Source organism: Trichomycterus rosablanca, chromosome 18, assembly GCF_030014385.1.
Source record: "Trichomycterus rosablanca isolate fTriRos1 chromosome 18, fTriRos1.hap1, whole genome shotgun sequence".
Lineage (NCBI taxonomy): Eukaryota > Metazoa > Chordata > Actinopteri > Siluriformes > Trichomycteridae > Trichomycterus > Trichomycterus rosablanca.
The window spans coordinates 8,729,334-8,748,344 of NC_086005.1; the positions used below are offsets into that span (position 1 = coordinate 8,729,334).

Here is a 19,011-nt window from a genome sequence, read left to right on the forward strand (position 1 = left end):
GAGAAAGCTTATACTAATAGTAATCAATGAGGCATACACTTCTACATAGTAAATGACCACAAAGAGAATCGGTAATGTTCTTGTATATTAATTTTAATAAATCAACAAGCATAAGTTAAGCACTGTACAAGAGTAGAAGTTTTTAAAGACCTGCTTCAGTCTGTCTGGTTCATTGTAGATTTTTTCCCCCTTTGAGTTATAATGGAAGTATTTCAGTATAAAATACTTATAACAATTCATATTTTAATTACATTTACACTGAGAGCTGGATTGTCACTTGGTAAAATTAAGCAAAGATTAATACACACATTTAAGATTAATGACACACTGAAACACATACATGTGAAGTCAAACATTAACATACACTAGTAAGGAACATGTATTTCATTGTGATCTTTTGGTTTCAGTAATTTCTGAAATTGTTTCTGTGACAATTCTTTAGTATGTTATAATGAAAGGTTTTGGCTCAAAAATATTCAAGCAACTTAACTTACTGATTAATTTGTTGGTGTAGAAAGTTACATAATGTCTTTTTTAGATAATTGTGGCAATTATCTATTTCTCAAAGTAAAAAACTGTCAGTTTATGCTATAAAAAAAATCACAAAAACAGGTCTGCTATAAATCAGAAGATGCTGGGACATGCTGATTCTCATCCAGTCAGGCCAGATTTACATTATTATGGCTTTAGAAGCTGCTGTGCAAGAATAAAGCCCCTAAAAATGTTCTTCAAGAATGAGATGACAGTTGACATAATCTCTTGCACAGGTGACCAGTTTTTTTATGAACCTGTCTGGGGATTATTTGTGGGTTATGGAAACAGTTGAAGTGTAGTTGAAGTAAATTTTTTATTTAAGTGTCATTTAATGATTTTGTCCCTGAGAACTTTAGAAGGTTCCTTCATTTTCACCATGACTAAACCAGGTGCACTTTTTATTTGCAGCATTTAAAACTTGACTTAGTGTATATTATAGTGTATTTTTAAATATATAATTGTTTCCACTTATGAATACTTTTTATTTTTGTGAATAAAAATTAAATAAGACTTAATAAAGGAAAAACTAAGAGTGGCTGATTACTTGTTTCCTCTTACTGTTACAGACAAACTGAGACAAACCAGACTAACCATACACAAACAACAACAAGACAAGTAGACAAAACATTTTCCACATATCCTAACTGTAATAAATACACTATTAATTAAAATATCAGGCTTTATATTACACACAATAATTCAAGTAAACTGAGAAAAGCAGATCGGCTGGTTAAACATGCAAATTGAGCAGGGTCCGGCTTCTGTGATGCAGTTCATGTTCTTTACCGCTAGATGGCAGCCTTCATTCTTATATCAAGAATCAATGCTAGCGTCTGCAGACTTTTTAATTAGATTCTATTTATATTATTATTAATATTTATATAACTCTTTATGTGCATTCTCGAAGAACTTCCTTTTAACCCAGAGTTTCACAGTTGGCACTCACTGGCACCCAGCAAATGGCTAAGTGCTATAGTGGCAGATAAAAGCAGAACTGTGTGTGATTACAAATATTTTAATTTAATAAAATATTTGTAAACTGTATTAATTTGCCAAAAATTAAGAAGTTGGCGTGTTGGTCTGATCTTCAGACTTTATGCAGTTATAGTAGAAGTTTGATATGCAGAAATCTAGGTAATCCTCAGGATGCTAGCTGTAATGGTGTTAGCTTGTGGCTAATTGAGTTTAAGCTTACATCCTTGTAAACATTTCAGAAATAATGAGCATATATTTATAGAGATTTGCTCTCTGTTAGGGTCTACATCACGTTTTCAAAGAGCTGCATGGAACTCATCATGGTTTCATCCTAAATGGAAATAAAGAAAGAAAATTAAGATTTCATTACATTAAAGAAATAATTTATTACATTGTACATACATTACAAATTGTAACAAGGTGTATTTACATCAACTGAGGGGAAATCAGTTAGCATGATCATTAGACAATAACCAGGATGTGTTAAAATCTCATTAAAAGTCAGTGTACCATTGTGGTAATGGTTGTTAATTCAGGCAGCACTGTGCATAGTTGGAGCTCGTAGAATAAAGCCTATCCAAATTGAACAACAGCTAGGGTTTTAAAACATTATCCAGCTTTCCCCATCAATCATTATCTATCTCCAGCCATCACTATCAAACACCAACATTTGGCATTAAATACCATTCAACACTGGTAGGTAAAAAGAATGGGCCTGTAACTGTATGCATATAAAATAAGACTTATGATTGTCTGCCACTCAAAGTCTACAGCTCATAGTCTGGAGTGGTGATGAAGGCAGAGGAGTTACAGTTGAGAAATTGAAAACAACTAGACTAGAACATTCACACTTATTTTTAAAATGTCTACAATTATTGACACATTTGAATGTCATAATAATTACAAACAAGATTAATAGATCAATAAATTTGTTCAGTTGAAAAACTTAAAAAAGTCTATGTGCTATGGCCTTAAGAATGCTAGTGTAAATTGGTATGTACCTCCTGGCATGCTAGGACGAACTCTTCCAACGTCACAACTCCATCTTTGTTCTTGTCCATTTTCTGTAGGATAAAAGCAATAGAATCATTAATAGTACACATTCTATGTTACAAGTTCATGGTATTTGTACAACAAACAGATGAGCAGTGAAGGCCCAGTGTTTTACGTAAATAATACAAACCTGGAAGAAAGTATCCACATGCTGCCTGGCTACATTTCCTTTTAGAGCAGGATACGTGTACTTTCCCATCATATCATAGATGGCCTGCACAATCTCTGTCATCTCCTGTTATATGAGCACAGAAAAGTAGAGCACAGGAGTTGAATCTTCAGTTGAATGTTATACTTTATTGTTAACCAAGGTTTGCCCCAAGGATCTGTTCTCAGTCCACTCATCTTTATTATAATTATAATAATAATTATTATTATATCTATAGTCATGATCTCAGCTTTAACTGATATGCTCTTTGACTGTAAATGTCAATTATGGAATTTAAAATTATTTTAACCTCTTCTCTCAGTGTTGATAGGAATAAACAATACTGATAAAAACAGAAGTCCAAAAGCCAACAGAGAAGCATTCTGTCTAAAGTTGTATAGTAAGAATAAATGATTTTTGATGCATCAAACATGAGGATCAAATACTTTATCACAAACCTCTTTGTTGATTAATCCATCTTTGTTGATGTCATATAGATGAAAGGTCCACTCAAGCTTGTCTCTGACTGATCCTCTCAGGAGAATGGACAGACCCATCACAAAATCCTAACACAGATCGTATAAACCAAAGATCGTATACACTCATATCAGTCATACAAGGTACAAACTGTAATCCAGAAAATCAATACAAAGTCAATACAAAAACATAATAATTGATATTTTTTATTATGTCTTATAAATTTTTAAGGCAAAAATCTTTGTCATTTATTTGTTTGTTTATTAGGATTTTAACACGGAGGGAACATGCAAACTCCACACAGAAAGGACCTGGACCGCCACACCTGGGGATCGAACCCAGGACCTTCTTGCTGTGAGGCTACAGTGCTACCCACTAAGCCACCATGCCGTGTCATTCATTTGCTATGCAAGTCTTTAGCTGAGCAACACTTTGGGAACATGTTGCAGACATCAGTTTCATAAAGGGGATGTATACACACAAAATATAATGAAGTTTATATGTAAAACAATAAACGTTGTCTTTGTACAGGTCAAAGTAAAGGTACCAGTCATTGGTTACTGTTTGTATTAGCATTTTATGTCCTATCCCACAACTGAGGATTGTACAGTATATATGAATAATAATGTGTACTATAATATAGTCTAATGTTTGTGTTTGTACCTCAAACTTTATGGAGCCGTTATTTGTTGTGTCGAATGCGTTGAACAGATAGTGTGCATATGTACTGGCATCTGGAATAAAGAGAACAAAAACATTTTTTTGGGGGGGGGGAGTGTGTATTCCAATCATTCAGTTACAGAAAAAGAACAGTTGCCAAAATCTTTTAAATCACAAGACTGCAATGCCATACATGTATCTTGCAACAGTATGTAAACTTTTGATCTCAATTGTACCATAGTTTGAATTTTTCTAGACTGTACCTCCATGAGGGAAGAACTGAGAATAGATGTGCTTAAACGTCTCCTCATTCACCACCCCACTCGGACACTCCTGCACATCAAACATGAAACAAAATATAGTGTATCATGCTGGGGTTTAAAGAAAACGCTAGTTTCCAAGGGTTGACTGTGTGAGTCTAAAAACAACATACTTCTGCAGGTGCTCATAGCATCAGATGACCTTGTGTATTAACTGTGTTAGTTACATAATGCAGTGTAGGTTAAAGGACTGTGAAAGTCTGTAAGTGTAGAAAGTCAGTCGATTTTTTGCTGTTACTAAGGTAAATGTAAAGTTCCAGACATTGTCTAACATCAAAATATCCATTAAATTTAAAAAAACAAAATAGTTTGTTTTTACTTTTTTTATGATCACATGGCCTTCAGGCCTGATGTGTCAGTGCTTACGTTCTTAAAGCCACGGTAGAGGACTTGCAGTTCCTGCTTGGTGAAGTTTGTTTGTGCTTCGAGCTGCTCAAGCCCCTCGGGGCGGTGACACACCATTGTCATCTCCAACTCATCGTCTAGCTTATCTGCAATGAGCAATTGAGAGAGAGAGAAAGCTGAAGTCAGTTCTGGTGGCACATGTACAAACTTTGACTATAACTAGATTCTTTCAACTGAAGCTGTTTACAACTACAGCAACTTGGCAGAGGTGGGGCTTAAACCAGCACCCTTCGGATCACTAGTCCCTAGTAGACATCTTAATCCAGAATCCCCCCAGAAACTCCCAAGCACAATGGCAGCAAAGGCAATTTTTTAAAATTATCTCTGAAAATAAAAGCAGAAGGAAGGTAATTGAATGAAAGATGGGAAAGTGAACACAAGTTTGTGCCTCAAGAAGTAAAACCGGTACGTCTCTTGTGTTATGAGGCCGTGTCTGTGGTAAAGGAGTACAATATAAATGTAGATATACGTTATAAATATACAGTATAAATTTAACACAGAATTTAGCCTCCAAGAAAAACAACAAATTGTCCAAGACTTAAAAGGCAGACTGCAGTCACAGCAGGATACATTACAGTCGGCTCTTTGAGGGCCACCTAATGCAGATGTGACCCTGTGTGAAAATGAGTTTGGCACCCCTGCTTTAAATGAAGTACTTAACATTTTGCAGACGCCTTTATCCAAAGCGACTTACATTGCAGTTATAGTATACAGTCTGAGCAACTGAGGGTAAAGGGTCTTGCTCAAGGACCCAACAACTGACACCTGGCAGTAGTGGGGCTTGAACCAGCAACCTTCTGATTACTAGTCCAGTACCTTAACCACTAGGCTACAGCTACAGTTACAGTTGCAAGATGCAGCGAATAAAACAGAAAAAAAAATTATGCAGGATTTTAAGGTAGCAGGATATTTTGTTAATTCAGAGGAAGGTGTTCAGGACAGGGAAAGATAGAGATGAATGATCTGCTGTGGCAACAAGAGCTGCCAAAAGAAGAAGAAGATTGATTTTTTAATGCTTCCTTCCACTACTTAGTTTAAATTGCTGCTTAGTTACTTTAGTTTTTGTAGCCACGAATATTGCTTCTTTTACTAGCTTTGTATTTTGGTAGCTCAGTGGTTACAGTTGCAATCAAAATTATTTAACTGTGATTGCAAACTAGGTTTATTAGCAAAAAATGTACAAACTTACAGCTGTTTGCAATAAACAAATCAATAAGAACAATTTAAATAGCTCAACACAACTAACATAACAAGTGATTTCTCCAAATTCAACACAAAATGGCACTTTAATGATTACCCTGAGCAAGATGATTTACCCCCAGCTGCATTCATTGTATCATAAACAATTTGAGTCACTTCAGGGGAAAGATGTGTGTGTTATAAATGTGAAAGATTTATCTTTGGAACATTTTCATTCCCTACAGCCAAAAACAGTCTTTACTGATTTCCCCACAGATTTCAACAGAAGTCATTGCTTCTTAGATGTAGTCCTTTTTCTCTGAGCAAGTCTTTCATTGAATCTTTTATTTTATTACACACACACACACACACACACACACACACACACACACACACACACACACACACACACACACACAAACACAATAGCCTGCAGGTTTGACAGTAGCTGTGTCAGCAGTGCTAAAATAAAGCAGAAAAAAAGAAGTACAGAAGAAAATCAGACTGAATTCAAACTGCTATCTGCTGTGAATCTAATAAAGATCTGATTTATTTATATATTAGGATTTTTTAAGATGCTGTTTTACACATTGGTTACAATACTGACAGGTTACACATGATTCATCAGTTCAAGTTCGAGGCCTTAGTTGCAGGCAATTTTTCATTCATTCATTCCTTCATTCCTTCATTGTCTATTTTACCTCAGTGGGTACAATTCACTGAGCAAAAGTTAGGAAACACAGTGGACAGGTTGACAGTCCATCACAGGGCAAACACGCACACACACACACACACACACACACACACACACACATTCACCCCTCCAACTGGGGATCAAACCCAGGACCTTCTGGCTGAAGCATAGTGACTGTCATTCTTTACAAATCACACTGTTACCTCTCTATCACCCTGTCTGAGTCTGCCAGTCTCACCCTGTACACATAATTCACTTTTATACATCATTCATGTATTTCTATTAACCGCTTTATCCAGCTCTGGACTGTGGTTAGTCTTGTGCCACCTATAAATACTGAAAGCAACTCAGGAAAACATCCCAGAAGACACACTTATAGGTAATCTGGGTCAGCAAATCTACCATCTTTATGTTTGTGAAGGACCTGAAGAAAACTCACACAGAATGTGGAAAAACTCCTCAAAGACAGTGACCTGACGTGAGGATCAAACCCTGTTCACAACACCTATGTTGCTGTGCGTAACCCACTCATTCAGATGTGACACCATGCCGTTATTAATAGTTAATACACATTATGCTTGTTTCTATTGGTTTCTTTATGGGTGGCCAGGGTTTTACCCTGTGACCAGGGTTCATGGCTGACCCTGAACAGGTTTGGGTTGCCACTGTGACTCTGCCCAGGAAGAAGAGATTAGTAAAAATAAATGAATGACTAAATAAATAAATGAATGATAATTTGTGCATAAGTGTGGTTTACCAGCTCTCAGTTCAATTAATACCAACATTTACATCTTTTCTCATCTCTGACAGTTCAAGTTTATTTCTGCTCTCATGTTTAATCCCTTCAACTGCATCTCTCAGCTTGTGTTTCCATAGAGACGATGCCGGCAACAGTGACATCCACAGTCAGTAAATAATCATCGCAAACACAGCTGGGAAAGTCAGTAATGAGGAGCAACACTGCAGGGGTCATGCTAAACCCCTAAATCATCATGTCTGATGTTCATCACTGATCAAAGTTCATTCATCATCTCAGATGTACAGTCATTTTTTTTCTATTACCAGATCATCATCATGATGAGTACATGATTTCTCCATTATCTGGATATGTTAACCCTGGGTATGTGGTTTTTTTTTATTATACATGACTACTGATGATTTATACATGACCGCTGATGTAACTGAAACAATAGGATGAGAATGTATTAGAAGAAAAGGTAAATTTATCGTGAGCTCAAAAATAATGGTCAAGGTTTCATTCATTTTATCATTTTTATCCACACTTTGTCAAGGTGGTGACAGGTCCAGTTCCACTGGGAAACAATGGGCACAAGACAGGAATAACCTGCACAAAGCACCAATTCATTGCAGGGCTTTGGCTAACCCTTTTGACATCAGCCAATTATGTCAGTGTAGATGCCTGGCCGGCCAGGTAAGAGATAGCACCGCTGAGATTTGAACCCAGATCTCAGTGGTGATGGGGTAATGTAGTAAAGCGCTGCACCACCCAAACGCCCAATTGGCAAGGCTTGTAGAATATATATTTCAATGATCCACTACCTTATCCATAAGTCTCCAAAGTAACATCATGCCATAATCTGGGGACATTTCTGTAAAGCTGGTAGAAAACATGTTGAAATAAAGCAGCCCTTAGCAGCAAATGAAAGAAAATTTGAAACAGTGGTAAATCTACCCAGTTGAAGACAACCTGCTAAAATGTTTCTTACAACTACATCAGAAGTAAAAATAAAATGCAGATGTCTTTAGCCCCAGCTAAGGTCAATACTCATGATTCAACAATGCAAGAGATCCACTATTAGGATGGTGACTGGTGAGTGTATACATGTACCATATGTCCAAAAGTACATGAACAAGAGTTAAATACAAAGTTTAAAAAAGGTTATAGAACTCAGTAGGTTCCTAAAATATTTTTACAAAACAACCCTGCTGCTGCTTGCTGTCAAAAGAAGGATAATTAATAATGCCTGTTCTGTTCATTAGCACGTCTACAGAACTGTTAAGACAGAGATAATGAAAGAGAAGGAGCAGAAGGAAGAAAAGAACTTGCTATAAACAGTGCTAATTATTTGTGATAGATGAACAAAAGTGAGAGAATCTGGGGGAAGGGCAAATACACTGTTGCTTTATGGAAAACCTGGGTAATAGGCTATATTTATAATATAAAAAGTATATGAACCTAGGGTGGCCATATTCATAGTCACAAAAAGGAGGACAAAAAGTTTACTTTTTCGCATTTTCACAGCGTTCCTGAGCATGAGAGCTGACTCAGGTAGAGGTGTATGCAGAACAGAGCGGGCGGGCGAAATTCAACCACCCAATCACAGACTAGCATTTTGAGGGCGGACCTTCTGCAATTGGCCAGTGGTAGCACTATAAGCAGTCAAATGAGGCTGTTAAACCAATGAAATGCAAAGCATTTGTTTTGACATGTACCTGAGCCAATGACAGATAATACTGATCAAAAATAAAACCAGTTCACTCCAAAAGGAGGATTTTTAAGTGTCCGTCCTAGCGTTGCGTGGATGGAGGACTGGCAGCTGAAAAGCCGGACTGTCCGACCTAAAACCGGACGTCTGGCCACCCTATATGGACCCCTTTTCCAACATGGTTGTGCTCATATGCACAAAGGTGGGTGTAATGAGTATTTTCTTAGGGAACTTTAAGGGCCTGAACTCAACACCATTGAATATCTTTGGGGTGAATTGGAATGTCGAATCACTAATCACCATTCATTAATTAACTTGTTGTCTGTTTTACCCCCATTTTATCCTATAAAGGGTTGTGGTGAGACTGATTCACTGTGTAAAACACCCCAAACAGGTTGCCAGTCCATCACAGAACAAACACACACACAGCAATTTTGGTATCTCCAATTAACTTGACTGTATGTCTTTGGACTGTGTGGGAAACCAGAGCTCCCAAAGGAAACCCACATAGACACAAGGAAAACATGCAAACTTCACACAAAAAAGACCCGAACCACTTCACCTGGGAATCAAACCCAGGACCTTTTTGCTGTAAGGCGACAGTGTTGTCCACTGAGCCACCATGCTGCCCCCTTATTCAACCATGCATAATACATTTCAGCCAATTCTCCTTAAGTTTTTGAGAGTGTATACTACAGTAAAATAGTAAATTGTAAACAAGAGGTGAACAAGCCAAACTCCTAATAGACTGTGACTGAAGTTTGAGGCAGCGTTTTGGCACAGTAGGTAGTGTGGGCACAAATCCCTTGGGTCCTGGTAATGTCTATAAGGAGTTTGGCATGTTTCCTCCAGGTCCTCAGTTTTCCTAAAGGTGGATTGGCTGCAATTTTATGTCCCTAGGTGTGATTGAATAAATGAAGACAAGTGAAGTTTGCTTTGCTGCTTTGTCCAGTGCAGGCTCCAGACCCACCTCGACCCTGACCAGGATAAGACAGCAAGTACAGCTAAATGAAATAGCTGTTCAGTACAAATGGAGTGACCATGTTGCATTTGTGTAGTGTGTGATTGTAGCATGCTCTGTCCATCCACACTTGTTACTCCATCAACATTATGCTCCTTAGAAACCTGTCTCCATGACAACCACACCAGGGTGCATGTGGATAGGAAGACAGCCAGGGTGCTAGCAGGATGTTAAAGCGTCCAATCACGTCCACACACTTACAAAACACACGTACACACCCATCCCCACAAGCCTGAAGGCTAACTTAATGCACCACGGATAATCATGGAGTGGTGACTACTGCTCCCTGTCTGCCCCCCCAAAAAAACACCTCTTATTCAACCCTCACATCCTTCTTCAGTGATGCTACTGTTATTATTTTGTTACACACAGAGTGGCATCGTGGCATCAATGTCAACATGATATGCGTTCATCTGTGTAGACCGTATAACTACATTGGTCCTGCAGTTCATGCTGTAGGCTTCACATACACATATGCATGTATTCGTGTGTGTGTGTGTGTGTGTGATTACCTCCCCTGCTGCTCTGTCTCTGTTTGGTTTGCATGGACAGCATGCCCACCACAGCTCCCATCTTCACCCCGTTCTCCAAAAACGTTCCAGTCTGTCCTCTGTCTCTCTGAATCTCACTCTTTCTCTCCTTCTCTTCTTTATACGTTTTTCTCTCTAGCTCTCTCTCTCTCACTCTCTCTCTCTTTTACTCTCTCTCTTTCACTCTCTGTGTTGATGTCTCCTTTCTTCTGTCGGAGTTGTGAATGAATGAGGAGCAGAATGAATTTTCTTCCCTTGGAAAGTGTAAATGTGTTGCACATTCCTCCCACACATCAATCCACCCCACTGTTTCCTCACCTCCCATTTCTCCAACTTGCTTCTATGCTCTCTCATTTCCCCAGCCTCTTTCCATTTTTCATTCCTTCGCATCTTTTCACTTTTGTCCCTATTATCTGTACAAACACAAAGTTAATTGATCAGTGGCATACTAGTCAAAGTCCAAAGCCATCACTTTATGCTGACACACATTTGTCTGGATGGTCAGATATTATCCATGAACCACTTGAAGTACAGCTCTGCCATAGATTAGAAACTCTTCAGGCAAATGAGTCACTGCCCACTGTCAAGCGAGCTTTACAGGTTTGTGGGCTTACATATGGGTAAGCATAAAAGAAGCCCCTATTTAAAATCTGCACATTAATGCTTGACTGATATTTTGTCCAATTACATTAAGGAAAAAAGCTTTCTAGAGGAAAAGCATATTTCTCAGGAGACAAGAAGAAGCATTTAAACCCAACATCTCTGTACCTACTATAAGGCATTGTGTTGTTTGTATTTTGGTGTTAGTATTTTATAGAAAGTGAACAGAATAAACAAATAACATTACCTAAAATTCTTGAATCATGGGCACATAAACACTAGTTTTGGAATGACCTTCCCAAGTTCTGACCTACCATATTGAGTATACACCAATCAGCCATAACATTAAAACCACCTTCTTGTTTCTACATACACTGTCCAGTTTATCGGCTTCACTTACCATATAGGAGCACTTTGTAGTTCTACAATTACTGACTGTAGTCCATCTGTTACTCTGCATACATGGTTAGCCCCCTTTCATGTTGTTCTTCAATGGTCAGGACCACTAAAGAGCAGGTATTATTTGGGTGGTGGGTCATTCTCAGCACTGCAGTGACACTGACATGGTGGAGGTGTGTTAGTGTGTGTTGTGCTGGTATGAGTAGATAAGACACAGCAGTGCTGCTGGAGTTTTTAAACACATCACTGTCACTGCTGGACTGAGAATAAGTCCACCAACCAAAAATATATCCAGCCAACAGCGCCCTGTGGGCAGTGTCCTGTGACCACTGATGAAGGTCTAGAAGATGACCAACTCAAACAGCAGCAATACATGAGCGATCGTCTCTGACTTTACATCTAAAATACAAGGTGGACCAACTAGGTAGGAGTGTCTAATAGAGTGGACAGTGAGTGGACACAGTATTTAAAAACTCCAGCAGCGCTGCTGTGTTTGATCCACTCATACTAGCATAACACACACTAACACACCACCACCATGTCATTGTCACTGTAGTGCTGAGAATAATCCACCACCTAAATAATACCTGCTCTGTGGTGGCCCTGTGGGGGTCCTGACCATTGAAGAACCGGGTAAAAGCAGGCGAAAAAGTATGTAGAGAAATAGATGAACTAGTCAGTAATTGTAGAACTTCAAAGTGGAGCTGATAAAATGGACAGTGAGTGTAGAAACAAGAAGGTGGTTTTAATGTTAACTGTCAACTTGGTGCTAGAAAAGCAACAAATGGATCTGGATTTTTAACAAGATATTAAGAAAAACCTTTTTTTAGGACACTCCACAAATGATCATTCTTGTCTGCATGTCTAATTTGGCACAGCTTCAAAGCCGGATGCCCTTCAAGATGCAAGCGTCCTTATTTTATCCAGACTTGTGACCAGCAGTGACAGCGCACTGACAAGTGCACCTGGGTCATTCCTGGGATTGGGTGCCTTTTGGACCTTAAAACTTTTTGAAAATGAAACACTGTTTTAATTAGTTTTTTTATGTTTTATTATAAAAAGGACATGTTATACTTTTTCAAACTAATATTGGTCAAGCTCAATTACACATGCACCTTATATACACTGTGACGTCCACCCTGTTACATATTAGGTCGTAACAGTGTGGACCATAACAGGGTGGACATTCTGACATAAAATTAGCCATTAGCTAGCGAGTGAGCAAAACCATGCTAGCATAAAAGTGAATCCAGACAAAAAATTATCTGTTTTTAGTATGATTATTTTAAAAATGATCAAATCATGTTGCGGTTTCTCATATATCCCATAACAGGGTGGACATGCTATGGTTGACCATATAAGACTTTTAGGATAAAATGTGAAAAAACAAAACAAAACATTAAAACGAGGAGTTAGCCACTCACCTTCCAGTTGTTTTCCCTCCAAAAAGATCATGTGAACGCCAGGAAATGATGTTAGTATGCAAAACAGCTCTTCATTTTAAGAGACAGTAGTAAGAAATAACAGGGTGGACAGCAACTTGAGGGACGTGTGAAAAACCCTTATAATCAGCAATAAAATGAAACTCAAAAAGAAAAAAAAATCTAGGTTTAGAAGGACTTAAACAAAGCTTTTATACAGTATTGAAAGACTGAGATATTTTCATGATTAAACCTCATATATCCATCACTAAATCAGAATGTACAGCACTGAGGACATGGGACACCCTCTGATATCTAAGAGATAAAACAGTATGTATACAGTCATTTTATTTTTTTTGCGTAGAAAACAGTGTTTAGTATTTGAAAGTGTTAATTATTTCAGTAAGATGTTTAGAAATTGTATTGTTTAAAATTTACTTAATAAATACAATGATCAGTACTGGGGACACAAAAGGCACCAAATTGTAGGAATGACCCACCTACCAATGGCTAGACTGTTCAGCCACTTCTCCAGCAATTCTTGAAAACAGCCAGTCATGTCTGTGTAGACTCAGACTAGCAGACTAGCCATTAACACCATTGAGATTTGAACCCTGGATCTCAGCCTTATTGGGCTTGCATATTTTACATTTGTACAACCCGAGCACATGCAAATAACTAAAATGAGAAAATGTGCAGTTGCCTTGTTTTGACAAGCACAAATATGACATTAAATAGTTAATGAAATTGAGTATACTTTTCCAGTCAGTCAAAATATACAGTAGGTTATACGCCATCCATACTCCTCTCTTATTTTCAGAATTTCTAGTTTGTGTAAAGTTGATAAGTTGCTGCACTAGTGACTTTATGTGACTGACAAATTTAAGATGTGTGTATATCGATTGCTCCTACACACCACATATTTTTATTATCTTCACTATTTTCATTTTGACCCCTCCCGACACGCAGCACCAGTGAGTCATGCCATCGACTGCTGAGTGCTAGCATCTGTTGTCCAATTCCAACCCTTTTATGTTGGTTATAAAACTGTATGCGCCCACACATGCCATACTTTCAATATGCACATCTACCATCCCTTCAAGCTCAGTCATGCAGAATCCTGCAGAGTGTAGAGAAAAGTTCAGCACCAAGGTGAACAGGTGAATAAATATATCAGCCACTTGATTGATTGTTTAATCAGTCAGTCATGTGGCAGCAGCTCATGGGTCAGGACTTGGGTCAGGAGATTTAACTCATGTTTACTTCAAAAGATGTAATTTGAGTGGCATAATTAAGCTGGTTTGAGAATGTCAGAAACAGTTGAACTTTTGGGATTTTCACCACAGCAGTATAGAGTTTATACAGAATGATGTGAAACAGTGGTCCCCAACTACAGACCGCTACCGGTCCATGGGTCATTTATTACCGGGCCGCACAGAAAGAATAAATAATTAGAGATTGCTACATCAGCATTGAAAACACTACGTTTTTTTTTTTACCAATGCTATTGTCTCCAATCACCCCTAGGTGGGAGCAGCGTCTCGTTGCAGCAGAAAAAGCTCATTTGTGAGTAGTACAGTTATTCTATTTTAAATCCCCCTGCCCCTTCCGGTCGTTGAAATTATATGTTATATGAAACCGGTCCGTGGTGCAAAAAAAGTTTGGGACAGCTGATGTAAAACATCCAGTGAGATGCAGTTCTGAGAGGTCAAAGGAAAATGGCTAGACTGAGTTGAGCAGACAGGATGGCAACAAATCAGTGGTCTCAGAACTCATCAACACATCAAACGCTAAGGTGAATGTTCTACTCCAGCACCCAATACACCCCTATACTGATTCCCTATACTGATTTAGTCAAGCTTTAATGTGCAGATTTGAAACAGGGGCTATTTTACTTCATAATAATGTAACGCTTTCCTGACTGTATACATTGTCACCCCTATTTCTTATTTGTGACAGACTTGTTTTTGGGTTGTTTTGGGTTACTTTAGTTGGGACAGTGGTAGTGGGTAGAGCTTTGGGCTTTCAACTAAAAGATTGAGAGTTTGCATCCCAGCTCTGCCATGCAGCCACTGTTGAGCCCTTGAGCAAGGCGCTTAACCCTCTTTGCTCTAGGGGCGCCGTACAATGGCTGTCCCTGCTCTCTGACCTCAGCTACCAAACAAGCTGGGATTCGAGAAGAAAAAATTTCGTTGTACTGTATGTCTGTATATATATAAATGACAAATAAAGGCATTTTATTCCATTCTTTTGACCATTTAGATACATTTGCTGTCAGCATAAGGTATACTTAAGCTTATTATATACCAAACCAAACATTTGTGTACACCTGATCATGAGCTTGTTGAACATCCCATGTCAAAACCATGGACATCAAAATGAAGCACTCCACCTCTTTTGCAGCTATAACAGCTTCAACTCTTATGGAAAAGCTTTGAGTGTTAATGGCACATTTATTTGAGAAGCTTGTATTAGCTACTGACTTTGGCAGGTAAAGAAGGAATTATATAAATGTCAGTTTTGTTGTTGCTTTGAGTGCTGTTGCGTAAGTTGGAGCTGATGTTACGTACAATATGTTTTACCTTGGGGAGAACACAAGACTTAGAAACAAACTTCCTGTGCAACCTGAATTTCAGGTCTATCTGTTATTCTTGTTATTTAAATTTTTTAAGTTTTTTATATATTTTAGCAGTGATGCTACTCAGCTTTTTTCTTTCTGTCTCTTTTATTTTTCCTATACAGTATCTTCTACTCTTATCATGTTCCAGCAACCTTATCCTCCTCCTCTTCATTTTCGCCCCCTCAGTATTACATCTCTTTTCATTTCAAATAAGCTTGCGGGCGATAGCAAGCATGAAAATATGATCTACTTGGAGGAGAATTTTGAGAAATTCAAACAAAGCTTAGAAGATGAAAATATAATGTGGAATATAACATGTAAAGAAATAATGCAAATACATATAATATACACATACAAAAGTAGGTTCCATAAATCTGTGTACCATTACGATCTGATTTAAATTTCCCATATATTTATGTACTGCTTGGATCCAGGGTTCGAATCCCTACTTGTGTTAGTGGCCAGTTAGGCATCAAGATACAGACATGATTGGCTATGTCTGAGGTTCCTCAAACTGTTGGCAATTTATTTTGTATCATTAATTTTCTACACATGTTAACAATAGGTGTGACTACACCACATGGTTTTAATATCTAGAACCAAGCTGCTTCTCCAAATTCAGCATCAATCACACAAGGTTATATTGAACACAGTCATGAACAATTTAGTATCTCCAATTTACCTCACTTGCATGTCTTTGGACTGTGGGAGGAAACCAGAGCACCCGGAATAAACCCATGCAGACAAGGGGAGAACATGCAAACTCCACACAGAAAGGACCAGGACTGCCCAACCTGGGGATCAAGTCCAGGACCTCCTTGCTGTGAGGCAACAGTGCTACCCACTTAGCCACCCCAGCTTCTATTTAAGTCAGATATTGTATTAAATGGTTCCTGGGTTAGACAATCACAAATTCATGTACTTTTTGATAGGTCCAGTCAAACAAACTCTATTATATGCGCACATCAAGTTCAACAGCTATAGTCAATCATAATCAGTAATGAGAAATGATGAGGAGGTCATGTCACAAAGCTAAAAGACATTATAGATCTTTTTACACCACCAAATGAATGACCTCGAAGTTGATGTGTTTTTCTGACCAGGCAATTTTTTTGAAAAACCCTTTAAGAAAGAAAACAATACAACAATTCAGGGGCATAAAAAGAATAGCTGAAAGTGGCAGCTCAAAAGCAAAGATATTGGACTAAGTTAAATAAATCTTGCTGGTTAAAGTGATGGTTCAATCCCCACCACTGCCAAGTTCCCGGTTGGGCTCCTCAGTGAAGCCATTAACCTTTAAATGCTTTAAAATGAATTGTATTTGCTCACGACTGGACATAAGTGTCCACTGAATGCCAAAAATGTAAACAGCAGAAATTTTTGAACCGCAATGACTGCAATGAAATGCACAAGAGCATTGAACCAAGTGTATGTAACCTTCATGGATTTCAATAGCTTCACACAAACACGAAGCAAAAAATATTGATTTAGCAAGTTTTTTTTACACCACACACAATCAGATGAAACAGAATTTTCTAAAATAAACTCAATAACACAAATCTTGAGACTTTATAAAGCACTGATAAAGTTTCATACCTCTTCTGTGGCGCAGTTCAGTTTGCATGGAAAAGGTTCCAAAAATCATACCCATCTTCACTGTCATCCAGAATCTGTCTGCCCACCTGTCTGTTATTCTGTTATGATGAGGAGCTGATGGATCTCTGAATTTTATTCAGTTTTTATTTCCTCTCTTCTCCACTTTCTGACCCAATTGAAAGATGTTCAACTCTCTCTTTCTCTCTCTCGCTCTCAAATGGATTTGTTCCTCCCTCGCTCCCTACGCCTCTTCACTTTCTCTTTTATCCTACCTTTTCTTTACTATTTATGCTTCTATATGAATGTTTATAAATGCTGTAAGTGTACAGACACTATAGAATATATAGATGACCTAAAATAATAAATAATATAAAAAGTACTTTAATTATAAAAGATAAAACATGACAATGAAACAAGGAGCAACAATGGTGATGGTGCTTTCTTAGAGACCAAATTATTTAACAATTACATTATAAAAAGCAACCCATTGTCTGAACAAACACCTCAGACATCCCTGTCAGTACAAGTCGTTCCTTTATCATCCAAAGGTGGAACTTAATAGAACCACAAAATCATCCTGGGACAGGTTCATCATGACTAATGAAAAACAGGGTATCTGAAGATCCAGATGTCGGGAATACTGCTGGAGTTAACACTCTGCAAACATTACTGGAGCATTACACATCACTGAAAAACTGAATTAAATGGAGCAAAAGTACCAGAATCTACAACAATACATTCATCTGTTATAGGTACTGATTACTTGTGACAGCAGCTTTTGAATCATGGAGCGTCACAATCAAGGTATTAGTTGCAATCTGAACCTCTGTAAACAACACAGCTAAGTTCAGATTGTGGATGCAACTAGGGTGTCCATACATTCAGTTTTAGGGTGGATAAACCACTTTTCCATGTGCCTCTCTGCAGTCCTGTGCAATGCCTGGACTAATGCATAACTGTCCTCCTTTGCACCACTTTCCATGAGGACATTCACCACTTTATTGTGGAATGTCCAGCCCTGAAATGCTAGTTAGTCTAATTACTAAGTTTTAATAACTGTTCAAGCTGTCAACATGCAACCATGTACAACTCTGAGTGGTCGGCTCACCACCCTTCCATTTTGAAGAGTAGTTAAGACACATTTTATTTTAAGTGGACCAACATTCATAATTATTGCAATTTTCTAGTTCATTTGGTTGCATCACTCAATCACTTTCTTAACCGCTTTTCCAATTAGGGTTGCATTGGGGTGCTGAAGCCTATCCCAGCTTTTCAATGGGCACAAGGCACACAGTAACACCCTGGACGGAGTGCCAGTCCATCGCAGGGCAGACTGCGTGTTTTTGGACTGTGGGAGGAAACCGGAACTCCCGAAGGAAACCCATGCAGACACAGGGAGAACATGCAAAGTCTGCACAAAAAGGACACGGACTGCCCTGCCTGGGGTTCAAAATGTGAGGCGACGGTGCTACCCACCGAGCCACCCCTGAATGCATCACAATTATATCAACTGAAATTTTGACTTTGTGTGCTGTAGACACTATCTTGACTACTCACTATCATGCCCTCCTTTTTAGGGTTATGAAAGTGGCCACCCTAGATGCAATACTGGTCATTTTCAGCGCCAGTGCGTTCAGTCTTTGATTAGCCGATTAACTGTTTTTAAAATAGAGTTCTTGAACAAACAATTTATTATTACATAATAAAAAGAAACAACCAATAATTAAAATAAAAGAATTAATACAAAACAGATTATTAAGAGACGTTTAGAAAACGTCGAGAGCAGCATGTACCTTACAGCCTATTTAACATGGTGCCTGATCAGGGCTGGAACGTAAAAGTGCGATTAAACAAACTATCAACAAAATAATTCTAATCAAATCCTTAAAATATGAGAACAGTGTTACAGGAATACAATATTTAATGAAATAT

General features: G+C 38.2%; 1 protein-coding gene across 2 annotated transcripts; it reads right to left on the reverse strand.

Moving 5' to 3' along the window:
* Positions 1 to 75: 75 nt before the first annotated feature.
* kcnip1b (Kv channel interacting protein 1 b) lies at positions 76 to 17,241 on the reverse strand. Of its 2 annotated transcripts, none has more exons than XM_063013710.1 (8): positions 17,080 to 17,241; positions 4,534 to 4,658; positions 4,111 to 4,180; positions 3,851 to 3,921; positions 3,169 to 3,276; positions 2,693 to 2,797; positions 2,511 to 2,573; positions 76 to 1,840 (listed from the first exon to the last, which is right to left on the reverse strand). In XM_063013710.1, exons 1-8 carry the CDS (start codon positions 17,144 to 17,146, stop codon positions 1,793 to 1,795), a joined length of 657 nt encoding a protein of 218 aa, XP_062869780.1. In that variant the 5' UTR covers positions 17,147 to 17,241; the 3' UTR covers positions 76 to 1,792. The 2 variants fall into 2 exon arrangements, with proteins under 2 accessions (XP_062869780.1, XP_062869781.1); XM_063013711.1 differs by lacking the exon at positions 17,080 to 17,241 and adding an exon at positions 10,426 to 10,586.
* Positions 17,242 to 19,011: the final 1,770 nt, after the last annotated feature.